Source organism: Balaenoptera musculus, chromosome 11 (assembly GCF_009873245.2).
Source record: "Balaenoptera musculus isolate JJ_BM4_2016_0621 chromosome 11, mBalMus1.pri.v3, whole genome shotgun sequence".
Classification (NCBI taxonomy): Eukaryota; Metazoa; Chordata; class Mammalia; order Artiodactyla; family Balaenopteridae; genus Balaenoptera; species Balaenoptera musculus.
The window spans coordinates 67,453,044-67,470,302 of record NC_045795.1 but is presented as its reverse complement, the minus strand read 5'-3'; the positions used below and the strand labels follow the sequence as shown (position 1 = coordinate 67,470,302).

The window sequence follows — 17,259 nt, the reverse complement described above, 5'->3', positions numbered from 1 at the left end:
GGGGAGGGTCATCCTGCAGGGGTCACTTCCACAACAGGGAGACCTGGTACCAGAGCTCCATCTATGAGTGGTCTCTTTTGGCTCACCTCAGCCCTAGGAGGGGACATACGGCCCTTGGACAGGGGGTCTGGGAGTGATGACAGGGTGAGAGGCCCTCACAGGGGGCCCTGAGTGTGGGCTTTGTACCGGGACAGAGACATCTCTGCCATAGTGGGGCTTGGAAAAGAAGCTCTCTTTGAGCCGCCTCAACATGGAGCCCCCCCACTATTAAACCTCTTCCAGCACTGAGCGTTCCCCCTCCCATGGAGGCCCCAGTCAGAAATGGAGTTCAATCTGGTGGAGGTGGCATGGGGTGGGACTGCTGCATCAGAACATGGAGGCACCAATCTTGGTTTATGCAGGCTGTGCCAGTGTTGTATCCTAGGTTGTCTATGTGGTTTTGGTAGAGCTGAACTCTGTTTTTATGGCGAGTAAATGAGCAAGATGGAGTGGGGCATCCCCAGCTGCTCCTCCCTGAGGGGTAAGGATAGCAGACAGTGGGATCTGGAAAGACTAGCAAGGATGAGTAAAATCTTCCAGTGCCTCTCGCTTTGAGCAGACCTGACATTTGAAAATCATTTTACAAAAGGGTTTCATAAATTTAGTTATGTAGATTATGAACTCCTGTAAACCATGGGTGTTCTATAGCTAAAATTGACAACAAAACAAAACAAAACCAAAAATGCCACCCAACAACAAGAATGAATGAACCCTTATGTGTAATAGATATATTTTTCTGTATTTAATTTTTTTTCTTCCTTAATGTTTTAACTGTAAATGTTTGTCCAGTAGGCAAGAGAATAGCTGAATAAGATGCAAACATTGGTGGGAAGGCTTGAAAATTGTCATTTGAACAGTGCTGAACAATTTCGGGTGTGTGTAAGCGATACTATACATGTTTTAAGTGGAATTTTATATTATATAAGTTAAGTGAGCCTGAACATTTCTAACATACAGGAACCAGTTTTAAGCCAAACCACAGCGAAGATGGGATTAAATGTATCTATTTCTTGGGTCTGGTCCCAAACCTTCCAGGTCCAAAGAAGAGACTCACTCCTCCACATGCCAGCTCCCCCCCACTGCCAGTCTCTGAGTTCACTGAATTGGGCTCTGGTTTGCAGGTCTAGGGACACACCATCTTAGGTCTCAGGATGTCCTGAGAAACCTCAGGGCCTGGCCAGATCTTAATTAGTGTTGAAGTATGGCCAATCCACACTTAACCAGAGAGGTGACACAAGGTTCCCAAATCTTTACAAATGTCCAGTCCAGATCAGGTCCAGGTTGGGAAGATGCCCAGAGTGAGGCGTGTGTGTGTGTGTGTGTGTGTGTGTGTGTGTGTGTGTGTGTGTGTGCTGTGGCGAGGGCGGGGGGGGGGGTCGAGCGGGAAGGTCTAGAGACCCCAGAAAGTGAGCAAGGACGACCTCTGGCGGCCAGGCCCTTGGATTATCTCCTTCTCTTTTAAACACGTAATTTACAACGGCTGCTCAGGGCTGAGGGTCCTGAGAGGGCCAGGCTGCGTCACACCCTCTCATGTCACGAATGGGGAAACTGAGGTCCACAGAGCAAGGTTATTTTTTCCGAGGTCACGCAGCGAATCAGGGCAAGAACTGAGAATAGAACCCAGGCCTCTCCACTCCAAGGATGTGATTCCGAGTGACTAGTGTTCTTTTAAATCGACACCTGTTTTAAGCGCGTTCGGAGGAACGAACTACTTAAAGAATTCCCGAAGGGTGAATAATTGGCTTTTAATGGGGTACTGAGAGAAAAGCCGGCCTCGCGGGCGCTTGAAGAGGACACAAACACAACGAGCCACAATTAACAACCCAAAGCGAACGCTTTAAGGATCTCCACTTCCGGGATCCTTAAGGCGTTCACTTCGGGTTGTTATTCACGGCCCCGCCCTCATGGCATCTTGGGAAATGTAGTCCCACTTTCCTCCAGACACAAGGATGAGGGCGTCTTGGAACTGCATTTCCCAGAAGGCTGTGCTCGCCGTCTCGTTAGCCGGGCTACGGGTCGGTGGGGCGAACCTCTCATCCTGGACTTTTTAATTTCTCAGGGGGAATGAGTGACGGTGGACAGAGGCCTTTGGCGGCGCCGTCTGTAGGCTGCCTGGCCTGGGGGCGCTGGACGCGGAGACCATGGAGCCGGCCATACAGCTCTCCTTCCTGTCGGGGGACAAAAAGCCGAGGCGCCGCGTCTCCTTTAATCGCGGTGGGCGGGGCGAGGCGAAGCGACCCGCGTTGCTATTGGCGGCGGTTGGGGGCGCGGAAACTGAACGGGACGCAACTGCAGCCGCTGCTTCCTCAGGCTCCTCTGGCGCCTTGGGCGCCCCTGGCCCCGCCATGGCCGCTCCCTGCACGGTAAGTTCCTGCCAGCTGCGGCCGCCCGGGCTTTAGTCTCCCCGCCTAGTCGGACGGAGGGTTCCGGGCCGGTCTTCTCTGGCCCCAGTTTACCGTCTGTGCAGGGGGCGCTGAGTCCGGGGACCTGGTGAACGCCTCCTGCGAGCCAGGCTCTGTTCGGGCTACCGGGGCTAACAAACCAGCCTCTGCCCCCAGGATTTGCATCTCCCCCTAGCGGGGGAGACACTTGTATGGCCTGACTGGAGGTGTGACCTGGGGCCAGCGCCGGGCCTCTCTGGCTTCTGTCTCCTTATCCTGAGCAGTGGATGGCTGAATGGGGGTTTGTTGAGGGTGCACCCTGTTCCGACGTGTGGGAACAACAGGCCCCCGGGATGCCTGGGATGGCCCAGGCCTGCAGTGTGACCTGGGCCAGACTGCCGTCTCTGATGAGTCCCAGGTTCTTCCAGAGGCCAGAGGGGAGCACTCCAAAGCCCCTCTTTTTGAGAGGTTGTTTTGAACCTGAACCTGCCTGGTCCTCTGGCTGGGTTGAAAGTCAAGGACGCTGGGTGGTGGCCTGTTGGCTTCCTTGGGTGTCTGGGCATGTGAGCAGAGGGCCCAGACTAGGAACTAGGCCTTTTGATCTCTAATGGTGTTTCACCCCCCACCCCAATATATAAACCACCTTTGGGGGAGATGAGGAACCAACAAGCCTGTGGGATTGGAAGAGAGGGTGTCGGGAGATTTCAGGCATCCCCTGGTTAGGGGCGGATCTGAACTTGCCTCTAGAGGGTGCACCGTTTTACCCTTATTCTTCCAACAAGCTCAGGTGGAGCAGTTTCTGCTTAGTTCCCCGCCCTCCTCCAGCTGCCATTCCTTCTCTTGTTGAAAGGAGGACTCAGGCTGGTGTGTTGGGGGGTGGAGCTGGGCAAGGGGCCACGGGAGCCTTTGTTCTGGTTACAGCTCCCTGCAGCCCTTGTTCTGCCCCAAGGCCGTTTTTTCCTCAAGAGGAGGCTTTGCTGGGCTCCCTGGTGCCCCCAGAATGCTTCTTTGAGGTTTAAGATATTTGGGGTAGGGGGAGATGTCTGCACGGCTGGACTGTAACTCTCCAACATGAATTGCTGTTGGATGGAGAGAATCTCTGGAATATTATCTCCATGTCTTCCTAAGCTACTTCTTCTCTGATGTTGGGTGGAGTGGAGGTGTTCGTAAAGCCACTGGGGGCTTATTCAGGGCTGACCTTTGGGTTCACTGGCCGGTCCGCAGTGGGATTGAAGGTATGGGATCTGATTCCTGAGATGGGGGTGCTGAAAGTCCCCATTTTCTCTTCTTGGGTCTTTTGAAAAATAACTTTATTGAGATATGATTCACATACCATAAAATTCACCCTTTTGAAGTGTAAAATTTAGTGGTTTTTAGTACACTCACAATATTGTGCAACCATTACTGTCTATTTCCAGAACACTTTTGTCATCCCAAAGAGAAACCCATACCCATTAAGCAGTCGCTCCCCTTCCTGACTGCCCCCCCCCTCCACCGCCCCCGCCCAGTCCCTGTCAACCACTAATCTATTTTCTATCTTTATAGATTTGCCTATTCTGGACATTTCATATAAATGGAATCAGACAAAATGTGGCGTTTGGTGTCTGGCTTCTTTCACTTAGCATAATGTTTTCAAGGTTTATCCGTGTTGTAGCATGTGTCAGTAGTTCATTCCTTTTTATGACTAAATAATATTCTGTTGTATGGATATACCGCATTTTGTTTATCCATTTATCTGTTGATGAACATTAAGGTTTGTCCACTTTTGGGCCATTATGAATAATCCTGCTATGAACATTTGTGTACAAGTTTTTGTGTGAAAATGCTTTCAACTCTTATGGGCATTTACCTACAATTGCTGGATCGTTTGATAACTCTGTGTTTAACTTTTTGCAGAACTACCAAATTGCTTTCTACAGTGACTGGTTTTTGTTTTTATTTTTAAACATTGTTTTGTCTATTCTGGCTGTTCTACATTTTATGTGAATTTTAGGATGAGCTTGTCAATTTCTGCAAAAAAAAGGCATCTGAGATTTTGAAAGGAATTCTGTTCACTCTGTAGATCAATTTGAGGAGTATTTCATCTTAACAATATTAAGTTTTCCAAACTATGAACATGGGATGTCTTCCCATTTATCTAGGTCTTTCTATACTTCTTTCAATGATGTTTTTTAGTTCTCATATGTCTTGCACTTCTTTTGTTAAGTTATTCCTAAGTATTTTGTTCTTTTTTATGTATCATAAATGGAATTGTTATCATACTTTTATTTTTCACATTGTTCATTGTTGGTGTACTTGATTTTTGTATATTGATTTTGTATCCTGTAAGCTTGCTGAACTTGTTTATTAGTTCTAATAGATTTTTTAGTGATTCCTTAGGATTTTCTATATACAAGATCATGCCTTGAGCATTTTTAAATACTGCTGGCTGTTATAGGAAGAGTCTTGCCCCTGGGGAAGCCCCTTCCTCCTCCAGGCTTCACATATTTGACCCTGGCTCTCCCTCAGGAGGACCCCTCGCTGGAGAGGCATTTTAAGGGCCACCGGGATGCAGTTACCTGTGTGGACTTCAGTCTCAACACGAAGCAGCTGGGTAAGAAGAGGCATCTTGTCCTAGGCACTAGGTTATGAGCTGAGAAGGTCGTGTTTCTACCCGGGAGGTGTGGCGTGGGGGGAGCAGGGCACAGCGAGGACCCAGGTGCTTTGTCTAGACCTACCTCCTGCTTCAGCCGGCCAGCTCTCTGGGCGCTAGGCTTTATGAGCTCCATTCTGCATGTGGAGTGTGAGGCTCAGAAAGGTTGGGGGCCTTGCTAAGGTCACACAGCCTTTGAGGTTAACACCCGGTTCTGGGCTCTTCCCTGCACACCCCATCCACCTCTCAGGTCTGGCCTGCAGAATGAGCCCTAAAGAGTGGCTTTTTCCTTGGGTCTTTATTGATTCTGTTGTCCACAGTACCATGGGCACACCTTCTTGTTCAAGACGCCCACCACTGAGAAGGATGGGGAGCAGAGCCGGGTGCTTCCCTCCCCCCATTGCCCTTATGCTGCAGCTGAGTGCTCGCTCCTTGGCCACCTGTGGGTTCATACACAGCTGTCACAGCTGCAGCTTTCTTGTTTCTATGGACGAGGCTCCCCCTTCATCCAATGGTCAAGGTCCCCTGTCAGAAGCTGCTGGTCTCGTGATACACTGGAGATTAAGAGGAAACTGAAGTCATTTTTGGTCTGTTCTGGGGACCTCCACTAGGCTTCGGATGGGTCCTCTTAATGGTAAAAAGGCCACTGGGTTGAGCTGGCTCCCCAGTTTTGCGAGGACTTGCTCTCTCGAGCTGCAGAGTGTGTCTGTGGGGAGACCTGGGACCCTCAGTTACAGCCCAGGGCTGGTTGCTGTGTGGGCCTGCTGCCTGGAGTGGTGACAGGCCCTAGGCTCTCCGAACTCCTGCTCAGCAGTCACTGGAGGTGTGGCCTGTCCCCATGGGGAAGGCAGAGCTGGGCTGTCCCTGCTGCCCGCACCCCATGCCCCGCCCGTCTCCAGCGTCCTGGTGGAGGCTCCGGGCCCGCTTGAGCCGAGCGTCATGGCATCCGCTCTCTCCTCAGCCAGTGGCTCCATGGACTCATGCCTCATGGTGTGGCACATGAAGCCCCAGTCACGTGCCTACCGCTTTGCCGGCCACAAGGACACCGTCACCTGTGTGAACTTCTCCCCTTCGGGACACCTGCTTGCCTCGGGCTCCCGCGACAAGACTGTCCGCATCTGGGTACCCAACGTGTGAGTTAAAGACTTGGAGGGGCTTGTCTGAGCCTGGGCCCTAGTACTGGACTGGTCACAGTGGGACATCTGCCCCACTTCCGAGGAGGTACCATCAGAAGCTGGGGCTTCAGTCGGGGCCCTCCCCTCAGGGCCAATAGGGAGATTCTGGGCTGACCTCGGCCATCCTGGAAGGGATCCCACCTGATGCTGCTTGCACGTGGGTGAGGCTCTGGCTTCCCTTTTTGGGGACTGGGGCACTCATGCCTGGATTGACTTTGGGAGGGTTCTGAGGGGTGGGGAGGGCTTCGATGTGCCCTTATGTTGCTGTTATGGGTTTATGGGTTTCCTGACTCTGCATACCCATCCCTGCAGCAAAGGCGAGTCAACCATGTTTCGTGCACACACGGCCACAGTGAGGAGCGTCCATTTCTGCAGCGATGGCCAGTCCTTCGTGACAGCCTCCGACGACAAGACAGTCAAGGTGTGGTCAACTCATCGCCAGAAATTCCTGTTCTCCCTGAGCCAGCACATCAACTGGGTCCGCTGTGCCAAGTGAGTAGTGTCCTACCTGGAGACTGCTGGAGGGACCCCGGGGGTTGGAGGGCACAGAGGAGTTGCCAGGTGCTAGCACCATGACCTTGGACAAGTTACTTAGCTACTCTTTATCTTCCTGAACCTCAACTTCCTTATGTGTGAAAAAGAACAATAATAGTTCTCACATTGTAAGTTGTCCAAGCTTCACTGAGCTAATGCATGACAAGTAAGTTAGTCCACTGTCAGCCACGACTGACCCCTGACGTCTGTGCTGATGCAGCCCAAGGTGAGTCATCAGGGGCCACTTATTAGCAATAGCAACAACAACAAGATAACGTCAGTACCACCACTAGAAATTTTCTTCTAACTCCTCATGGCAGTCCCGCAAGTAGGTGGCATTGTTGCCATTTTGCAGATGAAGAAACTGAGGCTCAGAATAGTGTAGTATCTTGCCGCGGGGCACATCGGGAGTAAGTGGCAGAGCTGGGGTTGGAAGCCGAGTGTCTGGCACTAAGGCTTGCCTACTTTTCTCTGAGAACGTTCTGCTCCTCAGAGGTTGATTTTGCTTCAGAGGTGCCAGATGGGGGCCCAGGCTTCTGAGAGGGGTTGGTCTGGAAGCTGGTTCTCCCTTTGGTGTGGGGGCCGGTGCTTTGGGGATGGGGGCCAGCTGATTCAAAGCACCTTTCAAAGTCTTAAGAATTGCAGACACAGCTGTGCCTGCTTCTAGCTTATTTTGTTCCTTTCAACAGAGATCTCACATGTCGAATCTCTGTGCTCTGGAGGAAGAGGTTGGGGTGTCTGGGGACACTGGGAAACCATGGGAGTCAGAGGTTGGGGACTGTTGAGCTGTGTTCTTCTGGGGACCCCATGAAGTTACTTATTCTCCAGGGCCCTCATTCCTCTGTCCTGGGAGGTCCCTGATTGCTCTGAGAGGCCCTCACCATTGGACTCCTGAGAATAGGAGGGGCCCCGCCAGCAGACAAGTGTTGAACTCACACCAGGCCTTTGGTGGTGGGTCCCCAGAACCTCCACCCCTTTTTTGTTAGCAGGTTGGTTTTGCTGACCCATTCTCAGAGTTAGATGTGGATTCAGGGCACCTGGGAACAGGATAATGATGCCAAGTACTAGCAGTCAGCACGCATGTTGCCATGTGCAGTGCTGGGGGCCTCGTGTGTGACTCTATTGCCTACCTGCTTACCAGGAGGTAGGCACCCTTCTGACCCATCTTGCAGAGAGAAAGGCATTTGCCCAGGATCACTCAGGGTCAGAGCAGGGCATGTGGCCCAGGCGGGTTCCTGAGGTCAGGTGGTGGGCAGCTCAGGAAGGGTGACTGTGGAAGATGGTGTGTGGTGCCCATGATGTCTGTTGACTGGTGATGTGACTTGTGCCCCGCCTGGTTCAGGTTCTCCCCGGATGGGCGGCTCATCGTGTCCGCCAGTGATGACAAGACTGTCAAGCTGTGGGACAAGACCAGCCGGGAGTGTGTCCACTCGTACTGTGAGCACGGCGGGTGAGTCCCCAGATCCTGTCCTCCACCTGTAGGCGCTCGAGAAAAGCATACACCTGGGCTCGAAGAGGCCGTAGTGGCCTCCGGTGGCGGCAGTTGGGGCCCACCGCCATGTCTCTGCTGCTCCCTGGCTCTGTATCTTTTCGCATGTGGGCAGAAGTTTCTGCCTCATCCCCATCCCCACGAACAGTAAAGAGTGCTTAACCTCAAGGCATGAAACTCTTTTTAAACATCTCTATTGGAGTATAATTGCTTTACAATGGTGTCTTAGTTTCTGCTTTATAACAAAGTGAGTCAGCTATACATATATCCCCATATCTCCTCCCTCTTGCGTCTCCCTCCCTCCCTCCCTATCCCACCCCTCTAGGTGGTCACAAAGCACCGAGCTGATCTCCCTGTGCTATGCAGCTGCTTCCCACTGGCTATCTATTTTACATTTGGTAGTGTATATATGTCAGTGCCACTCTCTCACTTCGTCCCAGCTTACCCTTCCCCCTCCCCGTGTCCTCAAGTCCATTCTCTACATCTGCGTCTTAGAGAAAAACAAATACCGTATGCTAACACATATATATGGAATCTAAAAAAAAAAAAAATTTTAAGGAAAAACCTAGGGGCAGGACAGGAATAAAGATAAAGATAAAGGCATGAAACTCTCGAGGCCTCTCTTTTCCCTTCACTTTCTAGTTCTCAAAATTGTGACACGTCTGTCTAAAGAAGTTGAACCCAGACCCCCAAAAGGATGTTCTCCTTGGTGATGACTTTATAAATGAAAGGCTAATCAGGTTCTTGTAGTGGATGGTGGCTGTTCATATTGTGCCACATCACTGAGAGGGATGAGCCTGCATTTGAGCAGGGACTAACCCAATCTGGGTTCCTAGATGAACCCCAGCGTCTGCCCCTTGTTAGGCTGGGAGCCCCAGGTAAGGGTCCCTCCTGAGGGCTGGCCACGATACCAGCCTGGGTGTCACATATGAGTATATTGAGGGCCCTTGGCTTGTCTTCTAGAAATAGGTGAGCCAGTGGCTCTGGGACCCTGCTGGCCCTTCATGTCTGGGCCTCAGTTGGCAGGGCCTGCCCTGCCTCCTGCTCTGGTAGGGGCACCAGCTCTAACTGAAAGCACCCGAGCAGCTGGCTGAACTTTGGTCTGAAGACCACTTCTTCTGCTCTCATTTAGAAGTTGGTGCTGAGACTTGCTCCCTGGTAAGTGCGCCTCAGGTCACTGCTAGCCGCTGTTCTCACCCTCTCCTTCTTGTTCGCCCTTGGCCGCCTGGTAAAGATACAGGGCAGTAGGGAGGTATTCTGGGCTGAGGGAAGAGTGTGAGCAGGTGTGTGGGGATGGGGATGTGCTGGATGTTTAGGGGTCTGTTCTGAGCCGGGGCAGACCTCCTACAGCATGCGGTGGTCCCCTTTCCAGCTTTGTCACCTACGTGGACTTCCACCCCAGCGGCACGTGCATCGCCGCCGCCGGCATGGACAACACGGTGAAGGTGTGGGACGTGCGGACTCACCGGCTCTTGCAGCACTATCAGCGTGAGTGTCCCCGAGCGGCCGCAGTGGGACTGTGCCATGCCGGGTGTCCGGCTCTTGGCTGCGGGGCTTAAATGGGCCTGAGGACAGCTGGGGCTGGCTTGGGGTTAGGGGGGAGTCCTGGGTCTGTTGGGATCTTCAGGGGTGGGTAGTCTATGGCGTGGCTGTCCTGGAACCTTGGCCCGGAGATACAGCGTGGTGCTAACTGGCATCCACCAGCCCTTTGGTGCCCACTTATGAGGTGGCAGAACCTCATGCACACTGCGGTCCAGATGGGGGCCCTCAGTGGGGCTCTGGCCAGGGCTCCTCTTGAGGGGCACTTCTCAGGGGCTGCCCATGCCACTCACCTCCCCCTGTAATGGAGGCTCTGTCCTCCAGGGCCAAGGTGACAGCCCTGGAGGTGGTGAAGGAGACAGGTCTGTCAAAAGAGGTCAGTGTTGGTGGGACCTTGGCCACCTCTGGTTCCACGGTGTCCTCCACAGATGTGGAGCCACGAGCCATATGGAGGGTCGATTTGGTAGGTAGGGGGCCAGGCTTGGAAGCCAGCCCCGGTGCCGTGTCCCCTCATTTATATATATATTTAATTATAGCCCTTGGAAGGCAGGGCAGCGGGCTGTCGACGTGGGCTGGTATCGGGTTGCAGGAGGGAGGTGGGAGTGGGGGCAGACTTGGGTGAGCTTACGATGAGAGAGCTGAAGGTACTGGGATATGGAACTGGCCTCAGAGCAGGTATGACTGGGCAGAGTCCTAAGTCACCCCAGTTGTGGGGATGGGGCCCAGGGAAGGGAGCTGGTGAGGGGCCACAGGAGGAACTGGGAGTTGTGCAGGGGGCAGAATGGGTGGGCAGGCCTGAGGGCTCAGGGCTGAGACCAGGGAGAGTCAGAGCTGGCGTTGTTTGAAGAACTGTGGTTGTTGACTTGGGACTAAGTTTCAAGTCCATGGGCTCACTTCCAAAATTCACACCTGAAAATGGGAAGGACATATCTGGAGAAAGGTGTGGGACGTGGGGTTCAGAGCTCTCCCCTTAACAACCCCCACAAGCCCTTCCAATTCTCTGATGTTTGAGGCCAGGAATTTCTTGGGGTAACTGAGGGAACAGACCTTCCAAGAAGGGGGAGTGGATCCTGGTCTTGAAAAGCACATGGTGGAGGGTGGCTCTGCACCCAGCTTTAGCATTTTTAGCTGTGTGACTTTGGGCAGGTTACTTGACTTCTCTGGGCCCCCTGGGACAATGATAAGGCCTGTTTCTTAGGTGGTGTTGGGACGGTAATGAGTTGGTCCATGACAAGAACTTACAGAGTGCCTCACACAAAACAGGAACCAGGCACAGTGTTAGTGACAATGACAGTGATGCTGAGTCTCAGTCAGGAGGTCTGGTCTCCCAGCAAGGTGGGCCCAGTTGGTCCAGGCTTGCAGTACTGTACATCACCACCAGGTGGCAGGGGCCAGCCACGAGAATGGTTCTTTCCTCAACAGGGAGCCCTGGGGTTTGTCACTGATGCTGTTTCAGACAGAGGCTTCCTGAACAGAGCCCCAGCGGGGTCTGCCCTCTACTTGGAGACCACGCCTCTCTCTCCTCTCCTTCAGGCTCAGAGGCCTTTCTCCTGCTCTGGGCCAGACCTGAGATGGAGACTGGGTACATCTGCATAGCTGACTGGGCGGAAGGTGGGAGGCGCAGAGGAGTGCTAGGCAGGAAGGCCACCTCTGAGTGTGGGGTCAGGAGGGAGGACTTGGACAGGGAGAGACGGGAAGGGAGGTGATGAGGCAGAGCAGTAGTTAGGAGTACGGGCTCTGTTTCCTGTCTGTGAAGGGGTGGTGGTAGCCTGCCTTATGGGGTTAGTGAGGATCTGATGGGAGAATCCACATGAGGATTACAGTACACTACTGGGTACAATGGTTTGTACCACATAAATCTTGATACTGGTGAAGAGAATCTCCAGGTGACCCTGGGAGAGTCCAGGCCTCCCTCTGATGGATCAGGAACCTAGATCTGGTGTTGGTGGGGTGCAGCAACAGGTACCTGCAGGGGAGGGCCTTGAATGCCATGCTCTAGCCCACGGTCCCAAAGATGCAGCCTGGCTGGAAGTGCTGGGACAGGGGCGAAAGGGTGAGAGGCATCTGAGAGGACAGCAGTGCTGAGAGTCTGCTTGGGTAGGAAGCCATGTGCCTAGGTGACTGGTGGGTGGGCTGTCGTCAATGCCCAATGTCGGGTGAGGTCTGGACATCAGATTGGGTCAGGGGTCAGGCCCAGGGGGTGGGTTTTGGAGATTGAATAGAGGCAGAAGGTGATGCTATGGGGTGGAGGGGCCAGCTGGGCCTAGGGATCTGGAGTGTGAGAAGGGCTGAGGCCACATCCTGCATCCCTGTGATTGAGGGGCTGTGGAAGAAAAAGGTCCACAGGCAGCCAGAGTGAGCAGGGGGAGCCCGCTTTTCCCGTGATGGAGGGCTGAGGAGAGCAGAGCCAGGGGACTGAAGGAAAGCAGGGTCTCCTAAAGAGGGCGGTCAGGGGGTGGCATGATGCAGAGCAGTTGAGGAGAGTGGAGGGTGCTGGGGAGAGATTCCTGGGGGAGCAGGCTTGGCAGTGGGTGGGGGTGGGAGATCAGTGACTGGCAGGGCCCAGGGGTGGGGGTGGACTCAGATAGCATCAGAGGTCAAGTCCTGAGGGGACCTGAGGTGCGTGAGGCTGACAGGCTCCACAGTGAGATTTCAGTCTGTTTTTGCTGCTGTCCTTTCCTCTTGTGATAGAGCCACTCAGCGAGCCTGCAGCCTCTTATTCCTAAGCCACCCCTAATAGAGACCAGAGGCTTCGGGGGGCCTGGAGTACCCCATAAATAACCCGGTTCCCTCTGAGCTCCCTGCCCAATGCATGGCACACAGTGGGTATTCGCAAGGCAGCAGACTCATCCCACCACCTCTGGGCTCAGCCTCCGGGGCTCAAGGAGAGCCTGGCAGGTCTGAGCTCACTGGTTTGGGGGACAGCCCTCACCCTGTTTGCTGGGGAGGGACCTGGTCAGCTGTGCTCAGCAGCTCCCCTAGAGAGCTCCGTGGCAGAACCTTCTACCTGAGAGACCCTCCTAGCCCCTGAGTAGCAGCTGTCCCCCTACCCAGAAGAGGTGCCGGGGGATGTCTTGGGAAGCTGATTCCCCAAGTAGGGCTCCCAGCCCCCCGGTAGCAGGCACCTGAGCTGTTTTCTGTCCCTGACCCCTAGGACACCCAGGGGGAAGTGTTTAAGGACAGTGACATCCAGTGTCTTCCCTGATTGGGCTTTGGGCGCATAAGGCTGTTGGGCTCTTCTGAGAGAAATTGGTTCATGATACTGCAGATGTGTGGCCAGCAAGCCCAGCCAGCCTGTGGCCAGCCGCCATGATCTTGCTCTGTGGAGGGCACTTCCGGTCCCATGCTGGGTTGTTGGAATCACTCTGGGCTACAGCAGGCAGCTGGCACCATTTGTCTCAGGCGAGGAGTTTCTTGCTCTGGCCTATCACTGCAAGGAGCAGTTCTGATTTCCCAATTCAGCACGGAGTTGGTGGGGCACTGGAGCCCGGGAGTGCCAGTCCCCATGGAGGTGGGTTAGGCTCCGTATGCTCGGAGCCACACTAAGACTGTTCAGACACCTGAGCAGCAGCCCTGTCCCCGATCCCTTAATGTGCTTTGCGGTTTCCAGGCACGTGCGGGTTCATTATCCAGCGACAGGCCTGAGTGGTCAGCAGGGCAGGACTACTCCCCATTTCACAGATGGGGTGTTTGAGGCTTGCCCAGGTCACGCAGCTGGGAAGCTATGGGTTCCTCACACCGTGTTGATTCTAGTCATTTACTTGCCCGAGGCCCCTGAGAGGGCTTGGCTTGGCTCTCTCCAGAAACTCCAGTTAGAAGCTCAGAGTCCCAGCTTCTCTGTCCACTGGTCCTTAGCACGTCCCTGGACCCCCTCCCTACTCCAGACATGGTCACGGAGGGTTTTAAAGCTTCTGTGCAACCAGCAGGGCAGGCCTGCACCCTTTTTGGTGTCCGGAGCCCGAAAGGGTTGATCAGGAGGCAGTGCACCGTCCCACCTGCTCTGGCCAACTCACCGGCTCTCGCCCGCTGTCCCTGAGCGGGTGTTCCTACGACATTCGCGAGGTGACTGTTCGGAGTGTCCTTAGCTGCTGGTGTCAGAGCACCTTCACTGTGTGAACCCACAGCCTCTTGTGAGCCCACGGCCACTGTGTCACTGGTAATGCCAGTTGAGCGTTGTGAGAGGCCACCCTGGCAGAGCGAGCTGAGCCCCTTGTGGTGGGCATGTGGTGGGGCTCGGCGCTGGCGTGGCCTGCCCCAGAAGGAGACCTCCTGCTTGGGCACCTGGGGTCTCTGTGGGCCCCATGGCCAGTTTGGAACCCATTGGGCAGTGGGCCAGATTTGCTGAGGGTTCTACAAGCAGAGCTGTGCGGGCAGCTTGTGGATAGCCAGGTCTCTCCTTAGGCCACCTGCTGCCTGCAGGCTGTGGCCCGTTCCCAGTACTTGGGGGCAGGGTCTGCAGTGGCCTCAGTCCCACCCTCCCTGGCATCCTGGTGACCTACAGAACATTGACGCTGGTACATCTCTGACCCTGAGTTGGAGTCCCTTCTTTGGGGTCGCGGTGGGGGAGGGGTGTAGCCCACATTGTGCCCAAATGGCAGCCTGCCATCAGCCGTCACCCATCTCTGCCATGGAGCTAGGCGGAGGGCCTGCAGCTTTGGGCTTGGTGAAAAGTGGATTGTTTGTGTGCCGTCACCGCTCAGGGCTTCGTGACGGGAGGCTCACCCCCTCGTGGGGCAGCCGGGCCTCCGTGGGAGACTGTCATGCAGGGCTGATTCTATGAGGCCTCCCTGGTACAGCCCCACCCTCGGCAGAGCCAGAGAGGCTGCTCCAGGCTGGCGGGGCTGGTGGGTGAGGCAGGAGAGCGAGTCGGGAAAGGTGGGGCTGGCACATTCCCAAAAGCCTGGCTTGCCAGGCTGAGCCCTGTTTTGGAGTAAATGGTTCCAGATATTTCTACCCCAGCCAAGAGGCCTTAGCTATTCTTGCCATTTATAGTGGAGCAGGGCCTCGGGCACCCTTCCCTGGGCCGGGTGACGGGGTGGACGGCAGTTCCCTCCCTTGGGTGGGCTTGACCAGGTGGGAGAACCTGGCGTGGTAGCCACGCCCTGCCCCTGCCGCCCTGCTGGTGCTGGGCAAGCCCTGTGTTCCCTGAGCTCGCCTCCCCCGATCCACGCTGCTGCTGGCTCTCCCCTGCCAGCTTTGTCTCGGGGAGGGGCTGGGGGGCGTTCATGCCAGCACAGGCTGCCAGGGGCTGCAGAAGCAAGAATAGCGCGCCCTTCTCCAGGCTCAGCGAGGCAGATGCGCCAGGAGCAGCATCTAAGGAGGCCCAGGGGAGATTGGGGCGTGGTGAGATAGATGGAGGGCAGCTGCCTCTCAAAGCTGTCCTACTGTGGGCCGAGGGGTCAGGGGTGGGCGGGAATCCTCAGGGGGATCTCGCAGTGTTTGTGCCCCTCTCCCACCCCCACTCGCCGCGGGTGTGAACCAGCGTCCTGGCGAGCACAGCCAGCCCCTCAGGAGCTCACACTGGTTCGCAGCCTATAGAAGCACAGCCTGAAGTGCCTGCAGAGCCTGGGTCTCCTTCTCCCCAGGCGTGACACACTCGTTTGGGGGGAGGGAAGGATTCACTTTTTATCATTTGTTCAGTTGTATAATCATAGTGACTATATTCTAATGCTGAAAAAATATTTTCTGGAAGTATGTAGAGTAATAATTAGAAGTCCCCCTGTTCCTGTCCTCCCCAGAGAGCACCCCTGCTCTGTGTCTGGAGCTTCTGTCCACACCTTCCTCTGGGTCTGCACACGTGGGTGTGCCCCCCACATGTGGGGAGTCATGGGCACACCCTGTGCGCCACTAACGTTCTTTCTGCTGCTGCTTGTGGCCGGTGCCTGTTCGGTTCTGCTGGGGTCGGCTCTGGCTCTTTTCCTCTTCTCTCCATGCCCCCATTTCTGGTAAACACTGAGGGTGCCACCCCCTGCCTCATCGCCCTGAGTGTGGGAGAGCGTCTGGCCGTGGGGCTCTGGACTCCGCCTCCAGGAGCTGGCTCTGGAGACCCCATCAGCCCCACTCCAGGCCGTCTCTTGGAGTTCCTGGTGCTGAGAGAGTGTTTAGACCTAAAGATCGTGTTATGTAAAGCCCTGGTATCTCCCCTAAGTGTGCTTGGGAACGTGAATCCACGCTCCCCGGCACGTCTGCACATCGGCTGGCCTGGTGTCTGAGGGGCTCCGTGCACCTCCGTCGGCTCTACTGAGGGCCGTTTCATGGTGGGTGTGTTTACTGGTCCAGCAGTGGTTCCTGCAGTCTCACGGTGCCAGGATGAGGGGTTGGTTTTAGAATTTGCCTTTATGTTTGTGGCAGTTCTGACTTGGCGGGGTCGTGGTTATCCTAGCCCCTCTGGTTTTGCTCACGAGGCCTGTGGTAATGGGTACGAAGGCACCTGGGTCTTCCTCAGCAGCTACTCTAAGCTGTGATATGGCTGGTCCACACGTTGATGTCCCCATGTGGCCTGCCTGGGTCCAGTTCACCTACTCACCAACTGCTTTTTGAGTCCCGCTCAGTGTCAGGCACTGAGCCAGGAGCCAAGGACCCAACAAAGTCCCCTGCCTGATGGAGCACATGGTCTCATGGGGGACCCAGCCGGGAACCAAATAGCTGCACATAAATGTAAAACCCTGCTGTGAAGAGACTCACGGTGCTTCAGGAGGGACCAAACAAGGGGGTGGCCCTGATGGCGAGGTCAGGGGAGGCTTCCCTGAGGAGGTGACTCTGAGCAGTGAGTGAGCTGCAGGGTCTGGGGAAGAGGCGGGCAAGAGTCTTCCCGGCCCAGGGGGAACAAGGGGTGGGAAGGTCCCACAGCTAGGGAGCTGACAGGGCTGGTGTGGCCAGATCTTGGAGAGCGAGGGACACCAGTGTGGATGGTGGGGCTTGGGCTGGAGCAGTGGGGAAGAATCGTGGATGGGCTTGAGCTGTCAAGTGAGTTAAATGGCAGGACCTGGAGTAGCATGGGATGCCTGGGGTAGCGGAGAGGTACATCAGGGCTCACTCTGTACAGAGGCCTCACAGGCTTCACCTGGCAGCATGCCTACAGCACCCTAACTTGTAGGTGCTGTGCCACAGAAGGAGAAACGGGCTCAGTGTGTCAAGATGCTCGCTCAGGGTCCCAGGGCGGGCCAGTCAGGAGGCTGGGGTCGGAACCCAGGCCTGACTGGCTCCTGAGAGCGTGTCTTAAGCTGTTTTCTTGCCCACTCCCATGCCCATCCTTTCCCCCGGGGCAGGGGCATCATACTGACATTTGCAGGGGTTTTCTTTTCCATTTGGTTTCCCTGAAGTAGCAGCATGTGAGACAGATTGAGCGTTATGTTTGAGCACTCTGTACGGCTCTAGCTTGACTGCTTGGTGAGGAGGGAGAGGTGGAGGAATGGCTTGATCCCTCTGGCCTTGCCGCACGTGCTCCCGCCTGCCCTGCGTCTCCCGCTG

General features: G+C 55.0%; 1 protein-coding gene across 1 annotated transcript in view; it reads left to right on the top strand.

Moving 5' to 3' along the window:
• Positions 1 to 2,007: 2,007 nt before the first annotated feature.
• POC1A (POC1 centriolar protein A) overlaps positions 2,008 to 17,259 on the top strand; it is a 72,903-nt gene continuing 57,651 nt past the window's right edge. Inside the window, exons 1-6 of the mRNA XM_036869106.1 lie at positions 2,008 to 2,402; positions 4,929 to 5,013; positions 6,014 to 6,185; positions 6,540 to 6,719; positions 8,104 to 8,211; positions 9,623 to 9,738. Coding sequence (XP_036725001.1) covers positions 2,181 to 2,402; positions 4,929 to 5,013; positions 6,014 to 6,185; positions 6,540 to 6,719; positions 8,104 to 8,211; positions 9,623 to 9,738 — 883 coding nt within the window. The 5' untranslated portion in view covers positions 2,008 to 2,180. The remainder of the gene's footprint in view (positions 2,403 to 4,928; positions 5,014 to 6,013; positions 6,186 to 6,539; positions 6,720 to 8,103; positions 8,212 to 9,622; positions 9,739 to 17,259) is intronic.